General features: G+C 47.5%; 2 protein-coding genes across 6 annotated transcripts; one reads left to right on the forward strand and one right to left on the reverse strand.

Moving 5' to 3' along the window:
- Nucleotides 1–1,288: 1,288 nt before the first annotated feature.
- Nucleotides 1,289–14,352, forward strand: sh3yl1 (SH3 and SYLF domain containing 1). 2 transcript variants are annotated; one of them, XM_062447233.1, is made up of 12 exons: nt 1,289–1,412; nt 4,979–5,089; nt 5,763–5,876; nt 6,071–6,135; nt 7,558–7,670; nt 10,083–10,211; nt 10,379–10,517; nt 11,046–11,106; nt 11,247–11,306; nt 13,044–13,085; nt 13,299–13,541; nt 13,615–14,352. In XM_062447233.1, coding segments are annotated over exons 1-11 (1,044 nt in total). In that variant the 5' UTR covers nt 1,289–1,411; the 3' UTR covers nt 13,508–13,541; nt 13,615–14,352. The 2 variants fall into 2 exon arrangements, with proteins under 2 accessions (XP_062303217.1, XP_062303218.1); XM_062447234.1 differs by lacking the exon at nt 1,289–1,412 and adding an exon at nt 4,318–4,351.
- A 1,017-nt stretch (nt 14,353–15,369) lies between these two features.
- Nucleotides 15,370–22,239, reverse strand: si:dkey-190l8.2. Of its 4 annotated transcripts, none has more exons than XM_062446533.1 (11): nt 21,917–22,220; nt 21,179–21,333; nt 20,934–21,034; nt 20,306–20,460; nt 19,618–19,786; nt 19,336–19,438; nt 18,941–19,248; nt 18,457–18,674; nt 18,278–18,386; nt 17,919–18,170; nt 15,370–16,137 (listed from the first exon to the last, which is right to left on the reverse strand). In XM_062446533.1, the coding sequence occupies exons 3-11, from the start codon at nt 20,987–20,989 to the stop codon at nt 15,999–16,001; spliced, it is 1,509 nt and encodes a 502-aa protein (XP_062302517.1). In that variant the 5' UTR covers nt 20,990–21,034; nt 21,179–21,333; nt 21,917–22,220; the 3' UTR covers nt 15,370–15,998. The 4 variants fall into 4 exon arrangements, 3 of the variants coding, with proteins under 3 accessions (XP_062302517.1, XP_062302515.1, XP_062302516.1); XR_009928022.1 differs by adding an exon at nt 17,064–17,767 and having other exon boundaries at nt 16,009–16,137; nt 21,179–22,239; XM_062446531.1 differs by having other exon boundaries at nt 21,179–22,234.
- Nucleotides 22,240–22,249: the final 10 nt, after the last annotated feature.

Here is a 22,249-nt window from a genome sequence, read left to right on the forward strand (position 1 = left end):
TGGCTACATGGAAACTAAACATGTCTGCCAAACTGTCAAAGACTGGCCAACAGGATCTAAATCTCTCGGTGGTTCAGTTCCTGCAATCAGACCAGAGGGACCACGATGTGTGTGCGTAGTTCTGAAGAGACGCCACCAGGGGTTGATGACTGGGTGGCCCGGCTGGTACACACACACACACACACTCACACAAGCCTGGGCAATTGCAGCCCACCCCAAATACCAGAGACAAATAACTGTGGATAAAACGACAATGCGAGTGTTTACTTTGGCTGTTATTTTAAGACCCAAGAATAGGGGGAGGAGGGGGGATGAGAGAGGGAGAAAAGGAAAGAGAAGAGAGGCAAAGGATGATGGGAAGGTAGAAAGGAACAAACAAAGGAGAAGTATCAAGGGTAAAGGACAGTTGGAAGTTATAGATGGAAGACAAAGGACGAAGGAAAGCAGGACCAAACGGAGAAAGACAGGAGGTTAGTTGGTTGAGAAGGAGGAAAAGGGAGGAAGTATAAGAATGATGTTGAGTGTCCTTAGTTATCATTAAGGGAGTGTTTGTCTCTCTTCCCGTTCTTTCTTCCTTCTCCGTCTTTCTCTCTTTGACTCTGGCAGTATAAGGTAATATGGATTTTCTAAAACCAACAGAGCAATCCCATGAAATCCTGATTAAGTGCTTGTCAGTGAATGTCAACACAGGATATGGCTCCTAACAAGACGTTTGAATCCGGAGGGACTTACTTAAGGGCGGGGGAAAAGCTCCAACACTCTGTCCCATACATGCACGCTCACAAACACACACATGCACGCTCACAAACACAGGCCTGCACGTACTCACACGCTTGGACAACTCTTAAAAACTCCTACACATAAGCACTACAATCATGTATAATCACAAAGTTAACAGGATTACATATTCTGTCTCAATGTAAACTGTATTGTAATTTATGGGACGTGGAAAAGGGGATCGCTGTTAGAAGCGGCAAACAGAGTGCGCTCTAATTTCTCTATTGCCGTGGGTGCACCCGCTGACGCGCGAATTTTGTGATCAAAAATCATGTGATCTCACAGCTGGTCCTGATGTAAGGTTCAGTGCGTCACGTTCCAAACTAAGCTGTTTAAAATGTCGCCTGCAACTAAAGTTATCAAATTAGTTCCAAACTTCGATCCCCTCATATACAGCCAGGTATAAGATATCCATAATCAATGTAATTGTGTGCTTTAATTATTTGTTTAGTTTAGTTGTTCTTATTTTTGCGTTTCTCACGGGTGGGTCTTTCTGACATTGAGTAAGGCAGCTATGACAACAGGTGTATGGGAAGTGATAACTACGACGTCGTACCTGGCACAGGTGACAGTGGTAGAAAGCTAACTTCTCAACTTATTGAGGAGTTTAAAGAGGAGTCCGTTCTCGGGAAAAAGTAAGTGGCTGTTTTTAAGACAATTATTTAAGCCTGTAGGATATACATCTATTTGTCTTTATTACAGAAATTGCTTTAAAATACTATAAACATATATATCGCTAAAATGTATGACATTGCATAACCGATGGGTATTGCTGTTAGTTTCACTATCTTACAACCCCCAAACTCTTACTCTGTTGTCGGGAAAGCCTTTACCCATGTACGGTAAACCAGGCTGAGAGATGTATCGGACGGTTTTGTAAAGGAGTGGGAGGTTTCCCCACTGGAACACTGAAAAAAAAGCGGAAGCTGGCGCCAGCTTTCGGTGACAGATTGATACAGTAGCGGAATAAAAACAGCCTGTGAAAAATGTACGATAGCCTACTAAAACACAGCATTTGTTTTGATAGTAAGCAGCCTTGTTGTAAAACTAATCCTCCTTCACTTACGATTCCTGCATTTGTTCTCAGCATGTGTAGCCCAACAGGTGCTTTCCAGCAATGGTTCCAAACTGTCTCACAGAACATAGTTGAGTTAGTTGAGTTTTTCAGATGATGGAGCAATTTATAGATCTATGTAGATCTGTAAACACCGCCTCTTGAATTTAAGACTATGGTATAGTCTAATGTGGACAGTTTGCAGAGAGATAAATTAGTGGTCTTAAGAAATGTCAATTTGCACTTGCATTATTAATACCCCTAAAGCGACTTTTTCAGATTACTTCTTGAGAACCTGACATTTTCTCCAGGTACAGACTGTTTGGAAGTTAGCATTTTTTTACGTCAAACTTCACAATAGGATCCATTTAAATCCAATAGAAACGGGTTGAGGTCTCCTTCAATCGTTCCACAAAGGGTTAAAATAGATCAGAAATTCTGTATTCAGTATTTTTCGTGCTTGAGGTGTTTTACTGTACATTACTGTGTGCGTGTTGTGGCGGCCCTGTATGTTTAATGCCTGTTGTGACAGTGGGACAGGGAATCCATCAAATCTGCCACAGTTTACATCAAAGTTATTCAGCGTTGCATTGCTGAAACATTTGTGTCTCAGCCCTCAGGCAACTGTAGCAAGGATGAACGCACGCATATACTCTCTCACTCACTCACTCACTCACTCACTCACTCACAGACTCAGACTCAGACTCCCAAACACACACACACATTGCACGTGTATGTGTTGCCAGTCTCAGTTCAGGTGTGTTCAGACAAACAACCCTCTGTCCATCACCCCCCTGGCTGCAGTATCCTCAATCACATTTCATTAACATTTAACCAGCTCATTCATAAACCCTGTGCAAATTGTTGGGTGAAATATGGCTGTCTGTTTTTAGCAAAACCCCCCCCTCCCTCTACCCATCTTTCTCTGTATCTATGTGTTGTCCTCCTCTGTAAGCCTCTGTCTGTCTCTTTCTCTCTCTCTCTTTCTCTATCTCTCTCCTTCTTCCTCATTCTCCTTCTGTCTCTCACCATCTCTCGCTCTCTCTCTCTCATACTCACTCCCCCTCTTTCTCTATGCCCTCCCCTTATTTCCCTTCTCTGGTGTAGCATTTCTGATTGCCCATTAGTTTAGCATTAGCAGTAATTGCATTGCCGTGAGTGTTAGCATTGATTAGCGCCAGCATTGCGCTGGTGTTTGGACTGGCTCCTGCTGGGGAGCTGATGGTCTCATTAGCAGATGATAGGTCTGGCAGACGTGCGTAAGCAGGGGTGACTGTATCACACAAGTAATGACACATATCCCATTCCCCCTGCACTAACTGTCCCCATAGGCAGCCCTCTGCTCGCGCGCGCTGATGTGTGTGTGTGTCAGAATCTGTCAGCTGACAGCCAGGTTGGTGTTGAGCCACGATGAGGCTGAGTATGTTTTTGTAGCCTCATTGACACAGAGAGGTGTCCTCAGGACGGCCTAAATAAATATCCACATAAATATAAATATCCGTCACCTGAGTTGTGTGTTTCTGTCGTTAGCTGATGACGTCATCCATGCGGCTGGAGGGACTACATACACCAACACAACTGACCAGAAGATCTCACGACTGATGCAGTGTGTGTGTGTGTGTTTGGGGGGGGGGGGGGGGGGTCAGGATTTGATCACAAGCTTCGTTACTGACTTTATCTGTCCTGAGGTTCTCTCCTCAGTCCCTCAGTTCAGCCTGTTACTTGTTTTTGTCTCATCATGCGCGTGTGTGTGTGTTCATTTGCCAGTGAAACAAAGTACCACACAGCCTTTTGGCTGTGCATGTGACTTTGTGATCCACCAGGATAGAACAGGTGACACTGAGAGGGGGGGAGTTGGAGAAGGAAGATGGAGGAGAGGAGATGGAGAGGGAGGATGTGGAAAAGAGGAGAGATACATAGACAGAAGGGGGTATACACAGACCTAGAAGTGATATAATCAGAGCATTGTCAATGCAGAAATCAATATGATGCAAGCCCTGTACAAGGCAGCATAAGCCCCATGGGCTCCCCAGACACACTGCCCCTCAGTCTCCCTGGCAGGGCCCCAGGACTAGTGTTCTGGAACACAACGGCTTACGACCCAGAAACCTCAGAACAGTCCATTCGTACCCACTCAAGATCCATAACTGCTGCTTCTCCTCTCTGTCCTCTCTGTCCTCTCTGTCCTCTCTTCTCTGCCCTCTCCCATCTCTCTCTCTCTCTCTCTCTCTCTCTCTCTCTCTCTCTCTCTCTCTCTCTCTCTCTCTCTCTCTCTCTCTCTCTCTCTCTCTCTCTCTCTCTCTCTCTCTCTCTCTCTCTCCTCTCTCCTCTCTCCTCTCTCCTCTCTCCTCTCTCCTCTCTCCTCTCTCCACTCCCCTCCTCTCATGTCCTTTCTTGTCCTCTGCTTGCGTGTCTGACTGTCAGTTTACCTGTCAACCATACTGTCAGTCTGTCAGCCAGTCTGTCTGTCCACATTGCAGGTTCGACTAAAATACTTAAACCGGAGAGACGGCATTCAGAGTGACTCTCACATTTTCTGAGCCACCCTGACACACGCACACACACACCCTCTCCTGTTTGATGTGCAGCTGGGATCTGGTGATCTGGCTAATTAAATGATTCAGAGCAATATGGAATTGTCTGAAGGCCCCATGGCTTGGGAGGGGCTTGCTGGTGCATACCAGCCCAGTACTGAGAAGAGCCTGGCCAGCCAGTCTAACAGACACACTTCCCCAAACAGCCGTTTACCCGAGGAACAAGTAATTCTAACAATGATTATGATGCGTCTCGAATCTCTATATACATCCATTTGTCCTTAGTCATGGCTTACTGTTCTGATAAAGGTTACATCACCACATTAGGATTCGACGGCTAATTGCAGTGGTATGGTGTCTTTCTTGTTTGGTAACAAAGTTTTATTCCTTGGTATTGCTGGGACTGGGGCTTACCTAGTGAGAGAGGGAGGTGTGTTATATCGTATGCACACAAAAAAAGACAACTTTTGTTCTTGTTCCTTACCCCCAAATTCCTATACATTTTCTCATGAAGTGAAAAACCTTGAAAAAATGGTGTCTGTGAGGGGACAACCTGCCGATGAAGCGTGCTCAAGAAACTCAACTCATTGTGTGTGTGTGTTTACCTCCAAAGTGAATAACCCCATCCCATCCAACCTGAAGTCGGAGGCTAAGAAAGCTGCCAAGATCCTTCGAGAGTTCACTGACATCACCAAGGGCAATGGGCCAGACATACTCATCCCAGGTGTGTGTTCACATCTTATACAGTATGCACTTTTCTCTTTTCCTGTCATTCATTCTCTCCCTTTGTTCCCCCCTCATTCTCTTTCAGTAAACCTTGTCTCCATCGACTGTCTCTCTTCCTTCCTTCCTGTCTCTCTCTCTTCCTGTCTTTCTCTCTTCTTGTCTCTCTCTCTTCTTGTCTCTTTCTGTCTCTCTTCCTGTCTCTCTCTCTCTATCCCTGTCTCTCTCTTCCTGTCTGTCTGTCTCTCTCTCTTCCTGTCTCTCTCTCTTCCTGTCTCTCTCTCTTCTTGTCTCTCTCTTCCTGTCTCTCTCTCTTCCTGTCTCTCTCTCTCTTTTCCTGTCTCTCTCTTCTTGTCTCTCTTCCTGTCTCTCTCTTTCTGTCTCTCTTCCTGTCTGTCTCTCTCTATCTCTGTCTCTCTCCCTGTCTCTCTTCCTGTCTGTCTTTCTCTCTTTCTGTCTCTCTCTCGTCTGTCTGTCTTTCTCTCTTCCTGTCTCTCTCTCTTCCTGTCTCTCTCTCGTCTGTCTGGTCGGTGTCTCTCCTGGCAGTTGTTCCTGTCAGACTGGCTGGTGACAGCCACTCTGATCCTGGTCTAGCAGCAAGTGATGTAACCAACATACTAACATGGCCTTAACTCACTCTTGTTTTATGTGTGTGTGTGTGTGTGTCCCTCCAGCTCATGTGATAGCCAAGGCCCAGGGTCTGGCCATCATCTCGGTGGTCAAGGCTGGCTTCATGATCACGGCTCGCGCCGGCAGCGGCATCGTCATCGCTCGGCTTCCAGACGGACGTAAGTAAACACACACACACACGGTCCCTGTGTTTGTTCTAAGAGGCTGAATGTAACCATACTTTTTTTTTCTTCTGTGATGGGTTCTGTGTGGAGCCCTAGATGGTTCTGTGTGACCTGTGATGGGATTGAGATGGGATGAGAATTCTGGATTCTCCCTTGTACAGAGCATTCTGTCTCTTCCTGTCCCATAGGTTGGTCTGCTCCCTCTGCCATTGGTATCGCAGGTCTGGGCGGAGGCTTCGAGATAGGAGTTGAGGTACTCACTCATACACACACGTTCTCACACGGCACCCATGCTTCTTGGGCTTGTACCGGCGTTCCAGACGATGTTATGATAACCGTCTGCTCCTCGCGAGTGTGTTTTCTTAGCTGTGAAGTGTGTGTGTTGTTTCCTGGTGATCTTTTTAGTGGAGCTGTCAGGGTTGTGATTGAAGGCCAGACCAGACGCTGTCTGACCCGCTGAGTGAATCCCCTCTACTGCGCTCTCCCCGAGTGACACAGAAACACTTAAAACACACCATCTGTCAACACACACACTCTCTCTCCCACTTTCTACCTCTTCTCTCTCTATTTTCGTTTTTTCTTACTCTCGTCTCCTCTTTCTTTCTTTCGCTCTCCTCCCTCTCTCTCCCCCCCTCTCCCCCTCCCCCTAAGGGTCAGAGAGTTTAGAGCCACAGTGTGAGGGTGACCCTGCCTGCCTGAGAGCAGAGGAAGCAGCGTCGTGGGAACTAGAGAGAGAGAGAGAGAGAGAGAGAGAGAGAGAGAGAGAGATCCGTCAGCAGGAAGAAGGAAGCTTAGGGGTGTTGCAGCGTGTGGTGTTGGGATCCAGCTTATATGTTTTTAAGATGTTTCTAGAAGGTTTGCAGCCTTTCACATGCCATCCAGAGACTCAGCTGAGCTGAGGTGTTGTTTGGTTGTGAGAGCAGCTGTGTATTATAAGGTCAGGGTTCTCTCTCTCTCTCCCCCTCCGTCCCAAGTTGCCTCCCTCGGCTCTGCCACCCTGGGCCTAGTCATGCTCCGTGCCCCTGGCTCCGAGGGGTGTTCCTGTTCCTCTCTGGGGGGGGGGGGGGGGGGGTGGGAGAGGAGAGGGGGTGGGGGAGTTGGAGGAGAGAGAGTTTCTATTTTGGTATTTGTATCATGATTCTTAACAGGACTCTGTTCAGTAGCTGTCGGTGTAGTTCTCTCGCTGCGGTCACACGAGCACATGCGCACAGAGGCACACGCACACAAACCCCTCAGCCACAGGTGAATAAGAGCCCCATTGTTCTCCCTCCTGGCGTGGTGTGTGAAAGTTATTAATGAGACCATAGGTGGCAACAGGTCTCAACCTCACCCAGTCAGTCCTCCCATCACACACACACACACACATACACACATACACACACGGGCATACGCGCATAAGCACACATTGACACTCCACTTCTCTCCCTTCCTCTCCTCTCTCTCTTAATAAGTGGCTTGAGATGCTTAGATAATGTAATGGAAGCTCAGTGACGAGGCCCTCTGGGTCGGAGACCCCCCGCCCCCCCCAGACGGGCAGGCCCCGCACCATCGCCGGGGGAGACGGGGGAACCATATCCTTGTTTGTTTTGAAACGCATCCCCTGTCCCCGAGCACAATTACTGTACACACCTCCAGTTCCGCGCTGATCAATCAATTGCTGTGTGTGTGTGTGCAGGTATCAGACCTGGTGATCATCCTGAACCAGAGGAGAGCGGTGGAGGCCTTCACTAAGGGGGGCAACCTGACCCTGGGGGGCAACTGTACTGTGGCAGTGGGGCCGATGGGCAGGTGATGGAACACACACACAAGAACATGCAGTATACACACACGCACATGCACAGGAACAACATACAGTATACACTAGGGCTGGGCGGTATGACGGTACATACCGTGCGACGGTAGAAATGTGTCTACCGGGAGAGATTTCGCTATACCGTTTCAACCGCGGTATTTTTTTATTTAATTTTTTTATTGGTTTAAATGATGTATTTCATACATTCTTATTAAGCATATATGCCATAACCCCCCACCCCCCTACTCACATGAGATATGTAAGGGATAATGTATAGAACGCCGGTCATTATCGGGAAAATAAGCCCCGACAAGTCTAAGTGTCGGGACACTTAGACCAGACTAAGCTGTTCTATACATTATCCCGCTTATTACACAGCTACTTGCCGAAAAAATTACTTAACACAGTGTGTCTTTTTACAATTTATTTGTTACCATTCGTAGTGTTGATCAGCAGAGAAATAGTTCGCCAAAGACGTTGAACTTCATAGACGTTGAACATTCTTTAGGCTTCAAATCAGCTGACGTCGCTAAGCAACTGAGTACACTGGGGTTGAAAAGTTACCGGACTAATTGCGGAGTGCTACGAAAGACGTGAATCCGAGGCAAAAAGGCAACTTCCCTTGACAGCAGTCAAATATGCATAGCAACGGTCAAATATGAAAAAATTGTTCACCGCAGAACGTTGGGAAACCCCATTCAAGTGAATGGAGCATTCTACAGCTTTAAGAACAGCCGTGTAATAAACCGTGTTATATACCGTAACCGTGATATAAAATTACTCATACCGTGATAGAAGATTTTGGTCATATCGCCCACACCTAGTATACACACAAACATGCGTTATACACACACACAGGAACAATATACAGTATACGTACTCCCACACACAGAAACATGCTGTGTACATACACACACTTACACAGGAACAACATATAGTATACACACATGTATGCAGATACCAACACCCAGACTGCCAAGGTTCTTTGTGTCGGCTGCACACACTGTTTATTCACTCCATATGAATCTAGCTTTCTTAACTGTACCCATGATAGGAAGTCTCCCAATGAGAGTCCAGGGTGACCTCCTCCTCTCTCTTAAACCAACACATGCACACACACATTTCATTTTCCCCGTTCCAGGAATCACAGAGGAGTCAGTGGTCATGTGAGTCATGTTTAAAAACGTGGGGATTTATGTGGTGTTAGCTGATCTGCTGGGACACTTCCTGCTCTCTCCCTATTGGTCACACTTGAGTTGGGCCGTGGGAGGATGGTGGTAAACAAAACTCAATTATCTGTCAGGTGTCAGGAGGCTGAGCGGTTAGGGAATGTTGTGTCCTTGGGCAAGGCACTTCACCCTACTTGGGGGAATGTCCCTGTACTTACTGTATGTCGCTCTGGATAAGAGTGTCTGCTAAATGACTAAATGTAAATCTGTGGTCAGCTACTACTGTAGGTGTGTGTGTCTGTGTGATACAGGGGCCAGTTTACCAGCACTAGCTATGATGACATTATTCAAATCCCAGCAGGCACTGCTTGTTACGGAGGCCAGATGATTCAAATGATGACTCCAGGAACACACACACACACTCCAGGGTGGCAGTAGGGGTGAGGGGACGCCCTCAAAATGATTTTCTTTCCTCAACCCTTAACCAGTTGATCGCGTGTGCAGTTGGGGAATGTCGTTAGAATGTGTTGACAGATGAAGTTTGTTGTGAAAGTGGTTATTGTTTTTATAGCTCTGTGTGTGTCAGTACGGTTTTCTGAGGGAGATTAGGTGGAAGGTTGTGTGTGTGTGTGTCTGTGTGTGTGTGTGTCAGCAGGGTTGCTCATGTTGGCACAGGTTAATTGTTGTTTATGGGTGCAGGTGGAATGATGCCCGCAGGAGAATCCCGCACACACACACACACACACACTCTTTATTTAGAATCGGGCGACAGGTCAATTAAAGTAGGGAAAATACAATTAGCTTTCAAAGGAGTGGAGCTGACATGGGGTGGTGGGGTTTTTTGTGTCTGTGTGCGTGCGTGTGTCACAATTGCTGAGTGCAGGGTGATATGGGGCAGAGGAGCAAGATCGCCGCCCGGTTGAGTCAGCAGATCAGAGGGAGAGGAAATGGTTCCTCGTCAGGTTCACACATACGATGACGTCTGTATCACTCTCTGTCTCTACAAGCTTCTCCAACACCGACTGTCAAACTGTTTTATGATTGCAAGATGATTATAATGGTATCTGCGTGTGTGTGTGTGTGTGTGTGTGTGTGTCTGTCTGTGTGTGTGTGTGTGTGTTTTTCTCTGTGTGTGTGTGTGTGTGTGTGTGTTTTTCTCTGTGTGTGTGTGTTTTTCTGTGTGTGTGTGTGTGTGTCTGTCTGTCTGTGTGTGTGTGTTTTTCTCTGTGTGTGTGTCAGGAACGTGGAGGCAGACATAGCTCTGCGTAGTACCGCAGCAGTGTTCACCTACTGTAAGTCCAGAGGCCTGTTTGCTGGAATATCTCTGGAGGGGTCCTGCCTTATAGAGCGCAAGGAGACCAACCGCAAGTACGACCTATGTGTGTGTGAGAGAGACCTTGCTGTCCTGTCTACTATATCCCTGCTTGTGTTTTTAGTGTCTGTGCCTTGTCTGTTGTGGTTTTATATATTTTATTGTATGCATTCTTGTGTTATTAAGTATTGAGGTGTGTGTGTGTGTGTGTGTGTGTGTGTAGGTTCTATTCCCAGGACATCCGAGCATCGGCCATATTAAACGGAGATGTGGATCCCCCTCCAGAAGCTTCCAACCTGTACACCATCCTGCAGGACTACACCGAGAAGTACTGCAATGACTGGACCGGCAAGATCTCCAAGGTAGCACACACACACACACACATACCTGTACACCATACTGCATGATTAAGCTTAGAAATGCAGCAACAATTGGACCAGCAGGGACCTGCGCTCCAAGGTAGTGCACACACAACGACGGGTATTCACATACACACATTTACTCACATACACACAATTACTCACCTAAGTGAACACACGCACGCTGTCTATCACTGTACTGAAGCATGTCTAAACCATGCTACCAACAAGGCAGGTGCTGGTTCCTGTCTTTGCTGAATTCCTTCTTTATGTGGTAATCTTTCTCTGTCTCTCTCTCTCTGTCTCTCTCTCTCTGTCTCTCTCTCTCTCTCTCATGCTCTCTCTTTCATCCTGTCTCACACTCAGTATCTCTCTTCACCCACTTTCTCTCTCCCTCGCTCTCCTAACTATTCTTTTTCTTCCATTCTCACTCTCTTCCTCTATTTTCTCGTCTCTCTCATTAATGCTTTGTGTGCGTGTGTGTGTGCGTGCGTGCGTGCGTGCGTGCGTGTGTGTGTGTGTGTGTGTCAGGCCCCCACCAGACCCAGAGCTCCAGCTGCACATAGATCCACCAGCACACAGAGGACGCAAGGTACCACACACACACTGTTTTCTGCAGACACAACTGGATGTAAAAGGTGGTGGCATGCCTGGGGTTTCCGGTAGTTGTATACTGTTCCTGAACACAAAGTCGAATATGTCATTTGATTGATACTTCCTGTGTGTTACTAGAACCCAAACCATCCATTTACCCAAACATCTCTGGTTTCAAAAACGACAGCGTCAACCAAGGTGAGGGACTCTTCATCTTCCTCATCCTCCCACCACCACCATCATTTTTGTACCATTAGTAGTCAAGGTAAAACAGGCTGTGTGTGTGACAGAGAGAGAGAGAGCGACACAGAGGTGATCTGTGAGTGATGTAATTGTAGAGCTGAGTGGATATTAGCCCTGTGTTGGCCTTACTGTGACGCAGACACACACACACACACACACTCTGTTCTAGCCAGACACCATGTTCCCTAGAGATGATGATGATGATGATGATGATGATGAGATGCGTCTAATAGGTCGTTTGAGACCATCTGTGACTCTCTCATTATTCCTCTCACCCTTCCATCCCTCACTTTACCCTCCCTGCCCTTATGTAGCAGTCCAGTCCGATGGTAGTGTCTGCAACAGTATAACCATACTGGTCAGGGTTTGATTATTCTGGTCTGATGGTGCTCTCGCTGAGCAAGGTTAGGGTTGGATTAGTCTGGTCTGATGGTGCTCTCGATGAGCAAGGTTAGGGTTGGATTAGTCTGGTCTGATGGTGCTCTCGATGAGCAAGGTTAGGGTTGGATTAGTCTGGTCTGATGGTGCTCTCGCTGAGCAAGGTTAGGGTTGGATTAGTCTGGTCTGATGGTGCTCTCGATGAGCAAGGTTAGGGTTGGATTAGTCTGGTCTGATGGTGCTCTTGATGAGCAAGGTTAGGGTTGGATTAGTCTGGTCTGATGGTGCTCTCGATGAGCAAGGTTAGGGTTGGATTAGTCTGGTCTGATGGTGCTCTCCCAGGAAAGTACAGATGGAGGGGTGAGAGAAGGGGACAAGTGACAGTTTAACTGCTCTCACAATGGAGAGGGTAACATACTGACAACAGGTGTGTGTGTGTGTGTGTGTTTGTTTGTTCAGGCTTCAGTGGTTCAATGACAGAGGAATGCTTTCATTTACACAGTGGCCGACTTCATTGCCAAAACACACACCACCATGTCGACAAGTAGTGAGATGAAAGTCGAGGTGTGTGCGCGCGACCATGTGAGCGTGTGTCTACTTGAACGTGTGTCTGCTTAAGTACAGTATGTGCTCGCATGCACCTCGAGGTGAGACCCGAGAGGTGTGTGTGTGTGTACATATAAGTGATATATTAAACTGTGACCTCGTTTAGATACGCCAAACTAAACATACCTGATCCCCACTGGGCTGGGAGAATAGGACCTGCCATAATAAAGGAATAATTGTATCAAGACTTAAGTACGGAGAGGGGGAAGGGAGGGAGGTGGGGGTGCTGAGAGAGGGGAAACAGTCTTGGGGGGGCTGTTGTTAGTCTCATTAATGGACTAGGAGAGATCTGTTCATTACTATGGATAGATGGAAAGAACCTTCCTGTTGTGTGATGAGCCAGTGCAGCTTTCCTCAGGGGATAGAAGGGGGCGGGGGGGGGGGGGGGGGGGTTTGCAGGTAAATATTAGTCTGAGGTTGTGTGACCGCGTATCTACACAACAGTGTTCTTTTGTGACCCATGTGAATAATTTGTGCCAAACACACACTCACTGTCTTGTCCTTACACAGCACACACTTTCTCCCTCTCTCTCCCTCTCTCTCTTTCTCTCTCTCTCTCTTGCTCCCTCTCTCTCTGTACCAAGGTTATACTGCCCTCTGGTGTGGTAGCCAGTCATTACTGCAGCCAGGTCTTCAGGTTGTGTTCCAAAAGAGAGGCAATTCCTCCTCATGTCCTGTGTGTAACCAGGCCTCTGTTCTCCTCCACAGCGGTCTTCAGCACTGCCTCTAAAGCTGTTCTGAACCTGTATGGTACGAATCATCTCTTCTCTCTGCTCTGCCATGCCCATAGAACATGAATCTGAACATGAACGTGAATCCAAACGGAACGTGAATCTGAGCATGAATGAATCTGAGCATTCTGTAACTAAATGATAACCTTAACATTCAGACAGTAACGGTATGTCAATACATGAGGGGATACAATTACTGTTGTAGTAACCGTGGTTACTTGTCTCCTCCCAGCACCTGGGGCCGTTGCGGCCAGCTCAGGAGACCATCTCGTTGTCACGGCGATACATCCCTTCATGGGACAGCAGCCTGGCGACTTAAGCTTCAGCCCTGGCGACCAGATCACCGTGGTTACCAAGACGGATTCCCAGTACGACTGGTGGGAAGGTCGTCTGGGGGGGCGGGTTGGAATCTTCCCTGCCAACTTTGTAGCCTATCCCTGAACTGATATACGTGTACACATACACACACGTAGGGCTGCAACACACACTCTCTCACACACTCTCTCTCTCTCTCTCTCTCTCTCTCTCTCTCTCTCTCACACACACACTCTCTCTCACACACACACACACACACACAGGGCTGTAACACACACAGAGGGCTGTAGCACACATACTTATGACTGTCACAATAGACACACCATCACATCCGAAACATACAGACTCACACACTCTGTCTTTACAGCTGAACTCGCTTTGTTCACTTTGACCAGAGAAAAACACACAAACAAAGGACATCTTTGAAGCCGTGTTGTTCCCACTGAAGAGGGCCTGTCTAAGGTATCCCTCTCCCTGCACTTCCAGAACACTTTAAATGACCAGACCATCTCTTGGTTTCACTTGTTGTGGTTATATTGAAGGTTGGGTTTGGGGGGGATTTTATAACAATCAGCTGATGGCTGTTGGAGTATGTTGAACCTCCTCAGGTTCACATCGCTGGTGGACGTGGTCATCCATGCTCAAATATATAAAGTTAAGCTACAGATATTTATTCAGCTTGTCAGAATCAGTGAAACTGTAAATAAAATGGAGTTTCAGACAGTTTGGCAGCAGCTGTCATGGCTGAGGTTTGGATTTTGGTGTAGCAGGGATACGTTGTATTAGACTCCTCCTTCTGTCTCCTGGAGGAGTGGGTTCTTCTCTCTACATGTTACATGTGTATGACTTTTTTTACATTGTTTTTCTCGAGATCAGGGGGTATGGGGATAAAATATTTATGAATTGATTTTAAATAGTTATGCTTTGATTTAATGCATAGGTGTGTATGGACAATAAAGATGTTAACACCAGGCTCTGTAGTCTTTTGTACACAGAATGCCAACTTTTAAAATACTCTGATCCAACACATACCTGCTCTAATAGGTGTGTGTGTGTGAGAGAGAGAGGGTGAGAGCTCTCCAATTGACAACTCTAACGTCAGATCCTGTTGTAAGTTCTGATGAAACCTCTAAAAACAAAGGATACATTTACATTTAGTCATTTAGCAGATGCTCTTATCCAGAGCGACTTACAGTAAGTACAGGGACATTCTCCCCGAGGCAAGTAGGGTGAAGTGCCTTGCCCAAGGACACAACGTCATTTGGCACGGTCGGGAATCGAACTGGCAACCTTCAGATTACTTAGATTACAACCTTCAGATTACTAGCCCGCTTCCCTCACCGCTCAGCCACCTGACGCCCCATATAGAAGAAGATGGAACGAGACACGTGGAAGCTTCCACTGGAACCCTTGTCAGGTTATGAAGCCTGTCCTCAGTCAAACCCTGTCTTGCGTGATTGAAGGTTGCAGTTTCTGTTTTGGCCACCAGAGAGCACTACTGGACAGAATGTAGTGTCCATGCTGTGAGGAGCGCCAGCAGCAAGCCGATGGGCGGGTCAAGCAGACAGGAAGTGTTATTCGTTTATGAAGGTCACTGAAATTTGCGCACCGCCTCTTTAAGACCCCCCCCCCACCACCACCACAAACCCCACCAGAGTGAGTGTGTCTGTATAAGCAAGGGTGACAAACCTCCCGGTGCCTGTGCACAGTGGTGCATGTGTGATCATCAGCGTGTGCATGCAGGTGCCTGTGCACAGTGGTGCATGTGTGATCATCAGCATGTGCATGCAGGTGCCTGTGCACAGTGGTGCATGTGTGATCATCAGCGTGTGCATGCAGGTGTGTGTGGCTGCTTGGGTGTGCCCGTGATGCGTGTGACATGGTTGTGTGTGTGTGCACATTCAGGTGTGTATGATTGTCTCAGATTGAGTGGTTTTTCTGTGTCGTGCATTACATGACCAGACAGACCGCAGACAGACACATTCTTCTGAAATTGAAAATCCTCCTTTTATTCTTTTGGACTTTGCAGGGGGACATTCCTGATTCTATCACATCCTCCAGCAAATAACATCTGGCACCAATATAAAACTCAGGGAGATCATACCAACATACTCTCCAGAATTGTATGAATGATCTAAAATGAACTTGACTTCCTGAATATAGGAATCTCCCCACAAGCACACATACCCTGCTCTTATACATCCTCATAATACTGTTTTTGCATGGATGGTTTCTCACTTTTGCAGAATTCAATTCAAGTAAGTTGAGTCAGTAGTTTTAGAGATAAATGAAAGGAACCCCTAAGAACACAAATACATCCACAAATACAAAAATGTGCTTCTAACCAAGTTATTAAATACCCGCATGATAAAAAATATATGTACAATACAGGCAATGATTTATATCTTTAAAAGGTGACTTCAGCTGACACAGAGAATCCCTCTGTGACATTGCTTGTAAAAAGGGCAATACAAATAAGATCTGATTTGAAAGACTTGAGAGCTGAAGTCTTACTGCTTACTGAAAGTCACAATGTGCAGAATATGGTGTGTGCACGCGTGTGCGCGTGCGAGAGAAAGATTGTTTTCTTGACTTGCGTATGCTGTAGTTTCTTAACTCAAACAGCACAAATGGCAGTGAGGGGTGTGTGTGTCTCTGTAGGGTAAGTAAAGACATTGTTTCCTTCCCACTTTGCAGTTTCTGGGTCCTTCTCCAGAAACGGTGTGGCCTTTTCGTCCGGGGATTCTAAGGAGTGCCTGCCAGAAAGTGAAGATAGTGCTGTGATACTCACAAGGACTAACAGAGAAATCCACAAGACCATGTTGAACCTGTTAGGGTTCATTTCAGTGTACAATGATGACTAATGTATTGTGTATATATTACACTAATATATAAAGAGTAACTGGTTGCTGTCATTGCTTGTCTGCGGTAAACAAATATCCTGACATCTCAGCAAAGCAAGCTCCCTTTAGAGCTTTTTGATTACCAAGGCTGGAGCCACAGGGTTCAGAGCAAAGAGTGGGGGAGACAGGAAAGAGGAAGGTAGGAGACAGGAAGGAGGAAGGAAGGAGACAGGAAGGAGGAAGGAAGGAGACAGGAAAGAGGAAGGTAGGAGACAGGAAGGAGGAAGGAAGGAGACAGGAAAGAGGAAGGTAGGAGACAGGAAGGAGGAAGGAGACAGGAAGGAGGAAGGAAGGAGACAGGAAAGAGGAAGGTAGGAGACAGGAAGGAGACAGGAAAGAGGTAGGAAGGAGACAGGAAAGAGGAAGGTAGGAGACAGGAAGGAGACAGGAAAGAGGTAGGAAGGAGACAGGAAAGAGGAAGGTAGGAGACAGGAAGGAGACAGGAAAGAGGTAGGAAGGAGACAGGAAAGAGGAAGGTAGGAGACAGGAAGGAGACAGGAAAGAGGTAGGAAGGAGACAGGAAAGAGGAAGGTAGGAGACAGGAAGGAGGAAGGAAGGAGACAAGAAAGAGGAAGGAGGCAGTACAGGAAGGAGGCAGGACAGAGGAGACAGGAAAGAGGAAGGAGGCAGTACAGGAAGGAGGCAAGACAGAGGAGAAAGGAGATAGCAAGGAGGAAGGAAGGAGACAGGACAGAGGAGAAAGGAGACAGGAAAGAGGAAGGAAGGAGGCATGACAGAGGGGATGCAGAAGGGAAGAGAGGGGAGGAGTAAGTGCTGACCTGACATGCTCCAACGCTGACTACAGTACCACGGGACCTTCATATTTGCATGCTCACGTCACGCGGACACGCTCACACAAACACAGACACACAAACCGACACATTGACTCTTGCACGCTCACTCAGACACACGCACGCACAGAAGACGAAGAAGAAATGTGACAAACCCCCACACAGCACATAAACACACACACAGCAGCTGTCTGGGATGTGTGAGTGGATCAGAGTGTGCTGGCACAATGAAGAGCTCTCCAGCTCTCCAGGGTTAGGTGTCAATGCTGCTTTAAATAGCCCGGCCTAATGGGACCGTTCATTTATGACTTCACAGACCTTAAACTAGGATCCTGCCTGAAGAAGACACACACACACTGACCTACCCTGTTGCTATCTGATATACTTCCAAGGGATCCCCTGACTAAGTCAAATACACCCTTTAGTCATGCATGAACAGCCTCAACACAGCTCTGAATCCTGTTTTACACGCCGTCCTGGATAGACTCCACCCTTGTCATCTCAACCATAACAGCCAGGGACTTTTTCTGCTTTTCATCGCACTGACTACATCTCCCAGAATGAACCTCTGTTCTCCCTCAGCCTGACTCACAGTCAGAGCTGCTTCCATGGTGATGACAGACCTCGGCAGGTGCAGGAAGTGTCAGTGGCTACTGACAACCTGAATTAGATTTGTTCCAAACAGGACAGAACTGGTGGTGGTGGGTTACAGAAGAAGCCTTATTTGAGGCACAAAGGTTCTGGTGAAGTATAGACCTGGTCTGTACCTGGTCACAGGTATCTATTAGGCCACACCCCTCCAGTCACCAGACAGAGAGACTGTTCTGCTTCTGCTTCTCTTACCTCCTACAACAGGCCCGGAGCCACAGCAGTGTGGATAGCTGGAGGCTGGGTTGTCTGTCACAATCTTCCACTGAATCAGGAAGCGGCAAGCCACTGGTCTCTGGTAGCAACAGGCAGAGGCCCGCCCCAATGATGGGACCACTCCCATACACAATCATGGCAGCCAATGGGATCTCTCCTCTCGGACTGACAACTGTGTTTAAAATACATCCCACACGGTAGCACAAATTCACCAGCCCCACACACTTCTGTCTGCAACACACACACACACACACAGATGTGATGAACATATACAGTGGTAATTAGGACCCTAATGGAAACACACATACTTAAATTGTCTGTGTGTGTGTGTGACATACCTGATGACTGTAGGGAATAGTTCGATGCTGTAGAGCAGTGAAACAAACACTGTAATCTGCATGCACAGCTTCCCCGCCATGGCCAGAGTCATGACGAGTGCAGGGATATCTACACACACACACACACATTAGCTAGGACCATTGAGTGTGAGGGACTGTGTGTGTGTGTGAGCACGTACCACAGAAGTGGGACACCAGGAGAGACATCAGACAGGCAAAGCCACTGAGGAGCAGAGAGAGCATGCTGATCGGGCGCCGTCCGCAACGAGCCAATAGGAAGGGGACGAGCATGCAGGGCGTTTCTGACAGGCCGGAGAAGAACTGGGCGAGGTAGACGTCCACTCCGAACGAGCCCACGTTCATACAGATACCAAAGTATGTGAGGGCAGATGCCAGGCTGATGGGGGGGGGGGGGGGGGGGGGGGGAGAGAGAGAGAGAGAGCGAGAGAGATAAAGGGGGGAGAGGGAGAGAACCTGGTGAAATTCCAATGGGACACAGATTTCACTGTAGCATTATCTACCCTCCAAGACAACCATCCGTTTCCTCCATCATCTTCGACATCATCTTCGTCAGACGCAGTCACCACATACACACTCTCTGCAAGTCACACACACACACAACACACACTCCCCTGCAGCCCCCGCAGGCCCAGACTCACCTACCCAATGTAACTCATGATGCACAGACGCTGCAGGATGGTGCGACTGCTGAGGTAGGAGCACACAGTCTCAGGTGTGTGTACTGCAGCTGTGTGTGTGTCAGTCTCAGCTGTGTGTGTGTCAGTCTCAGGTGTGTGTGTGTCAATCTCAGCTGTGTGTGTGTCAGTCTCAGGTGTGTGTGTGTCAGTCTCAGGTGTGTGTGTGTCGGTCTCAGGTGTGTGTGTGTCAGTCTCAGGTGTGTGTGTGTCAGTCTCAGGTGTGTGCACTTTCTCATCAGGATTCCGTGGGTTACTCCATGCCGTGTCCAGCAGCTAGGTTCAAAACACAGTGGAACACATCAGGGTTTAAAGGGGTTAGGAGTACTGATTGAGTGTGTGTGTGTGTGTGTGTGTGCATACCTGGTCCAGACAGAGTTTATCCTCTGAACTGTGTCTTCTGTACTTTTCCAAAATGTCTGTTTTTCCTCTCAGTTGGAGCCAGCGTGGAGACTCAGGTATACAGCTAAAACACACACACACACCTCAGGTACTTGATAAGCGTTCTAAAATGGAACCTTTTCATCTGAGGGTTCTACTATTGTCTATTTTGTTCACGCTTCTATCAACTCATTTGTTTTCTTTGTGGCCCAGTGTAAGGTGGAGGCGGGCCAGTGTTGCAGTGCCCCCTAGTGGCTGACTCACATGTAGAGCGGCAGGCAGAGCAGCTGGGGCAGGCCCAAAGCCAGGTGGAGATGCACCCAGGAGCGCAAGCAGTATGCCAGGGGGGCCAACGCCATCATTCCCAGACTGAAGGAGAAAGACAAGAGGGCCGGGGGCCAAACGCGACTCTTGGGTAAACTCCACTCCACACCTAAAACCAAACGCACACCCACACACGCACACAGTCTGTGACTCAGTTACATTGGAAACTGAAAGCAAATATTCTTCAGGAATTAGTTATTGGTTACACTTTGGTTACAATTTTGGATGTGGGTACACGCACCACAGCCCTACCCTCTCCTTGCACACACACACACGCACACACACTCGCTCACAAACTGGTACTGCAAGTTATGCATATGAATCATAATGTGGACCTTATGTTTAAAACAATGCTTCTTCAGGGATTTGTTTTTATTGGTTACACAATTTTACATAAGGGCCCACCTGCAGACAAACACACACGCATAACACACACTCGTACACGCACACACACACCTTTGGAGTGTACTCAGTATAAGCAGTAGTGTTAAGGTTAAGAAGGTTGTGCACCTGGGAATGTTTCATAAAAGTTTGACATGCTGTGTTACATGTGTATATGTGTGTGAATGAGAAGCATATGTGTGCATGTGTGTGCGCATGTGAGTGTGCGTGTGTGTGTGTCCCTTACCCAGGCTGAAGGAGCAAATATTGATGCAACAGCAGGCGACTCCAGTGAGGCAGCGGACAGTGAGGTAGAGGAGGGCGTGAGGAAGAGCAGCTGGCAGCAGGGCTCCTACAGCATGCAGACACACACACACCAGGAAAACCAAGCGCTTCCCATACCTGGGGGAGAAACACACACACACACTCCCCATATACACACACACACACACACTCCCCATACACACACACACACACACTCCCCATACACACTCCCCATACACACACACACACACACACTCCCCATACACACACACACACACACTCCCCATACACACACACACACACACTCCCCATACACACACACACTCCCCGTACACACAGTAGAGACATGAGAAACACTGAGTGATCACATGCCACTCGCACACAAACATGGTTATTCAACAACAGAGATGAACTGTAGTTTGTCTGAAATTGATGAATAATTCACTTTCTTGTAGAGAAAAACAAACAAACACACACACACACACACACACTGGTGACCTGTTGAATCTGTTAGCATTGGTTTAGACTCAATAACATGGAAGAACCCTCTACTGACTTGATAGGTTGGTATAGTTGAATACAGTGTATCGGTCTATCTGTGCGTGTCTCACCGGTCTGAGAGAGCTCCACCAAAGAGAGATCCAAGCAGTAGTCCACTCATGTACATGGTCTGACCATATGACAGCACCTCGTCATCCACACACACTGTGTTCTAGGCCACACACACACACCCAAGCAAACAAAGAGAAAGAATGACAAAACACTGTGACAAATGATTTGACACTCTAGTTTGTGCCAGACTTTTTGGGGATCAATCAGTTCCAAATGTTTGCCTACTGCGTAATAGACTACTCACATTTTCGTTGGCGGTGCCATTCCACTTCGCGAGTGATGTAGGTGACACTGAATGTGAAAAGTTCACATCAGCGGTCTTTATGTTGCTGTGGTTGCGCTGGTCCAAACGATCCCCTCTCTTGAATGGTTCACCGGAGACGCACAAGCCTATGCGGACTGTGAAGACATCGAGGAAAAAGCTGAAGGCCGTGAAGAAAAAAACGAGAGAAAGCCGCCAGTACACCGCGCGCTGCAAGGGAGCCATACGCGAGGAAGTCATCTATGCGCCTCTCCTATCCTCCTCACTTCTTGTTAGACTAGACGTTGTGTCATGTGACTAAACAAAACGAACGGATATCTTCAAACGAATGCGGATTGCCTAAGGTTTCGCCCCAAGCCGCGGACAGTGTTAAAATTCGGCGACGTGGTTCAGGGTTGAACAAGCAGGGGTATGTCGGGCCCAAACCAAGCCTGTCGATGAAACTCAGGTCTGTCTGTTTTCTGGATATCTAAGTCCCAGGGAGACTAACACATTTAAACACAGATAATACACTGCAAAACGACCGTGGTGTGCTGCGTTAATTTTCCAGGTGAAGTAACTGACCGGCCCTTCAATGTCCAATGTTCAATACTTCCCACCCGTGTTGAAGACCAGCAGATCATGATCTGGACAGGATCGTGTTTTGAAAACGCACACACTCATTCTCATTGAGGTCACTACTGAGGACGAAACAGATTATATGAAATGTATACTTATTACCTAGCTGTCCAAGTGTTGCTGTTCCAACAGCTTTTGACCAAAATACAAGACCGCTTGTCCATGACACTGCGCGTGAGAGGGTAGGGGAGGTCTGAATTTGGCGACCTTTCAGAAATGTTCATGACTTCCAAGACGTCCTTGATTTTATTTTTAACCAAGATCTTTCAAGTAAATCCCCATTTTCATTGCCCCTGGTTTGCCTTGACCGCGGAGACCCTAGAGACCAGGGGAGGCGAGAGACTTTAGAAGGTTTTCTCTTCTCCTGCATGCTTCTGTGCATGACTCTTACTGTTCGAAGTTGAGCACTAAGCCCCCTCGTGCGGTACGTAAATA

The sequence above is a fragment of the Osmerus eperlanus genome, chromosome 21 (assembly GCF_963692335.1).
Source record: "Osmerus eperlanus chromosome 21, fOsmEpe2.1, whole genome shotgun sequence".
NCBI classification, from domain to species: domain Eukaryota; kingdom Metazoa; phylum Chordata; class Actinopteri; order Osmeriformes; family Osmeridae; genus Osmerus; species Osmerus eperlanus.

What these genes read in the sequence shown, in the direction of transcription:
- sh3yl1 (XM_062447233.1), top strand. An exon ending in GCAGTGGGGCCGATGGGCAG is followed by an intron (nt 7,671 to 10,082) that starts GTGATGGAACAC and finishes TGTGTGTGTCAG; the next exon opens with GAACGTGGAGGCAGACATAG. An exon ending in AGCTGTTCTGAACCTGTATG is followed by an intron (nt 13,086 to 13,298) that starts GTACGAATCATC and finishes GTCTCCTCCCAG; the next exon opens with CACCTGGGGCCGTTGCGGCC.
- si:dkey-190l8.2 (XM_062446531.1), bottom strand. Translation starts at nt 21,436, where the DNA reads ATGACTTCCTCGCGTATGGCTCCCTTGCAGCGCGCGGTGTACTGGCGG. An exon ending in CTCTGCCTGCCGCTCTACAT is followed by an intron (nt 19,439 to 19,617) that starts GTGAGTCAGCCA and finishes TGTGTGTTTTAG; the next exon opens with CTGTATACCTGAGTCTCCAC. An exon ending in CTATTCCCTACAGTCATCAG is followed by an intron (nt 18,171 to 18,277) that starts GTATGTCACACA and finishes TGTGTGTTGCAG; the next exon opens with ACAGAAGTGTGTGGGGCTGG.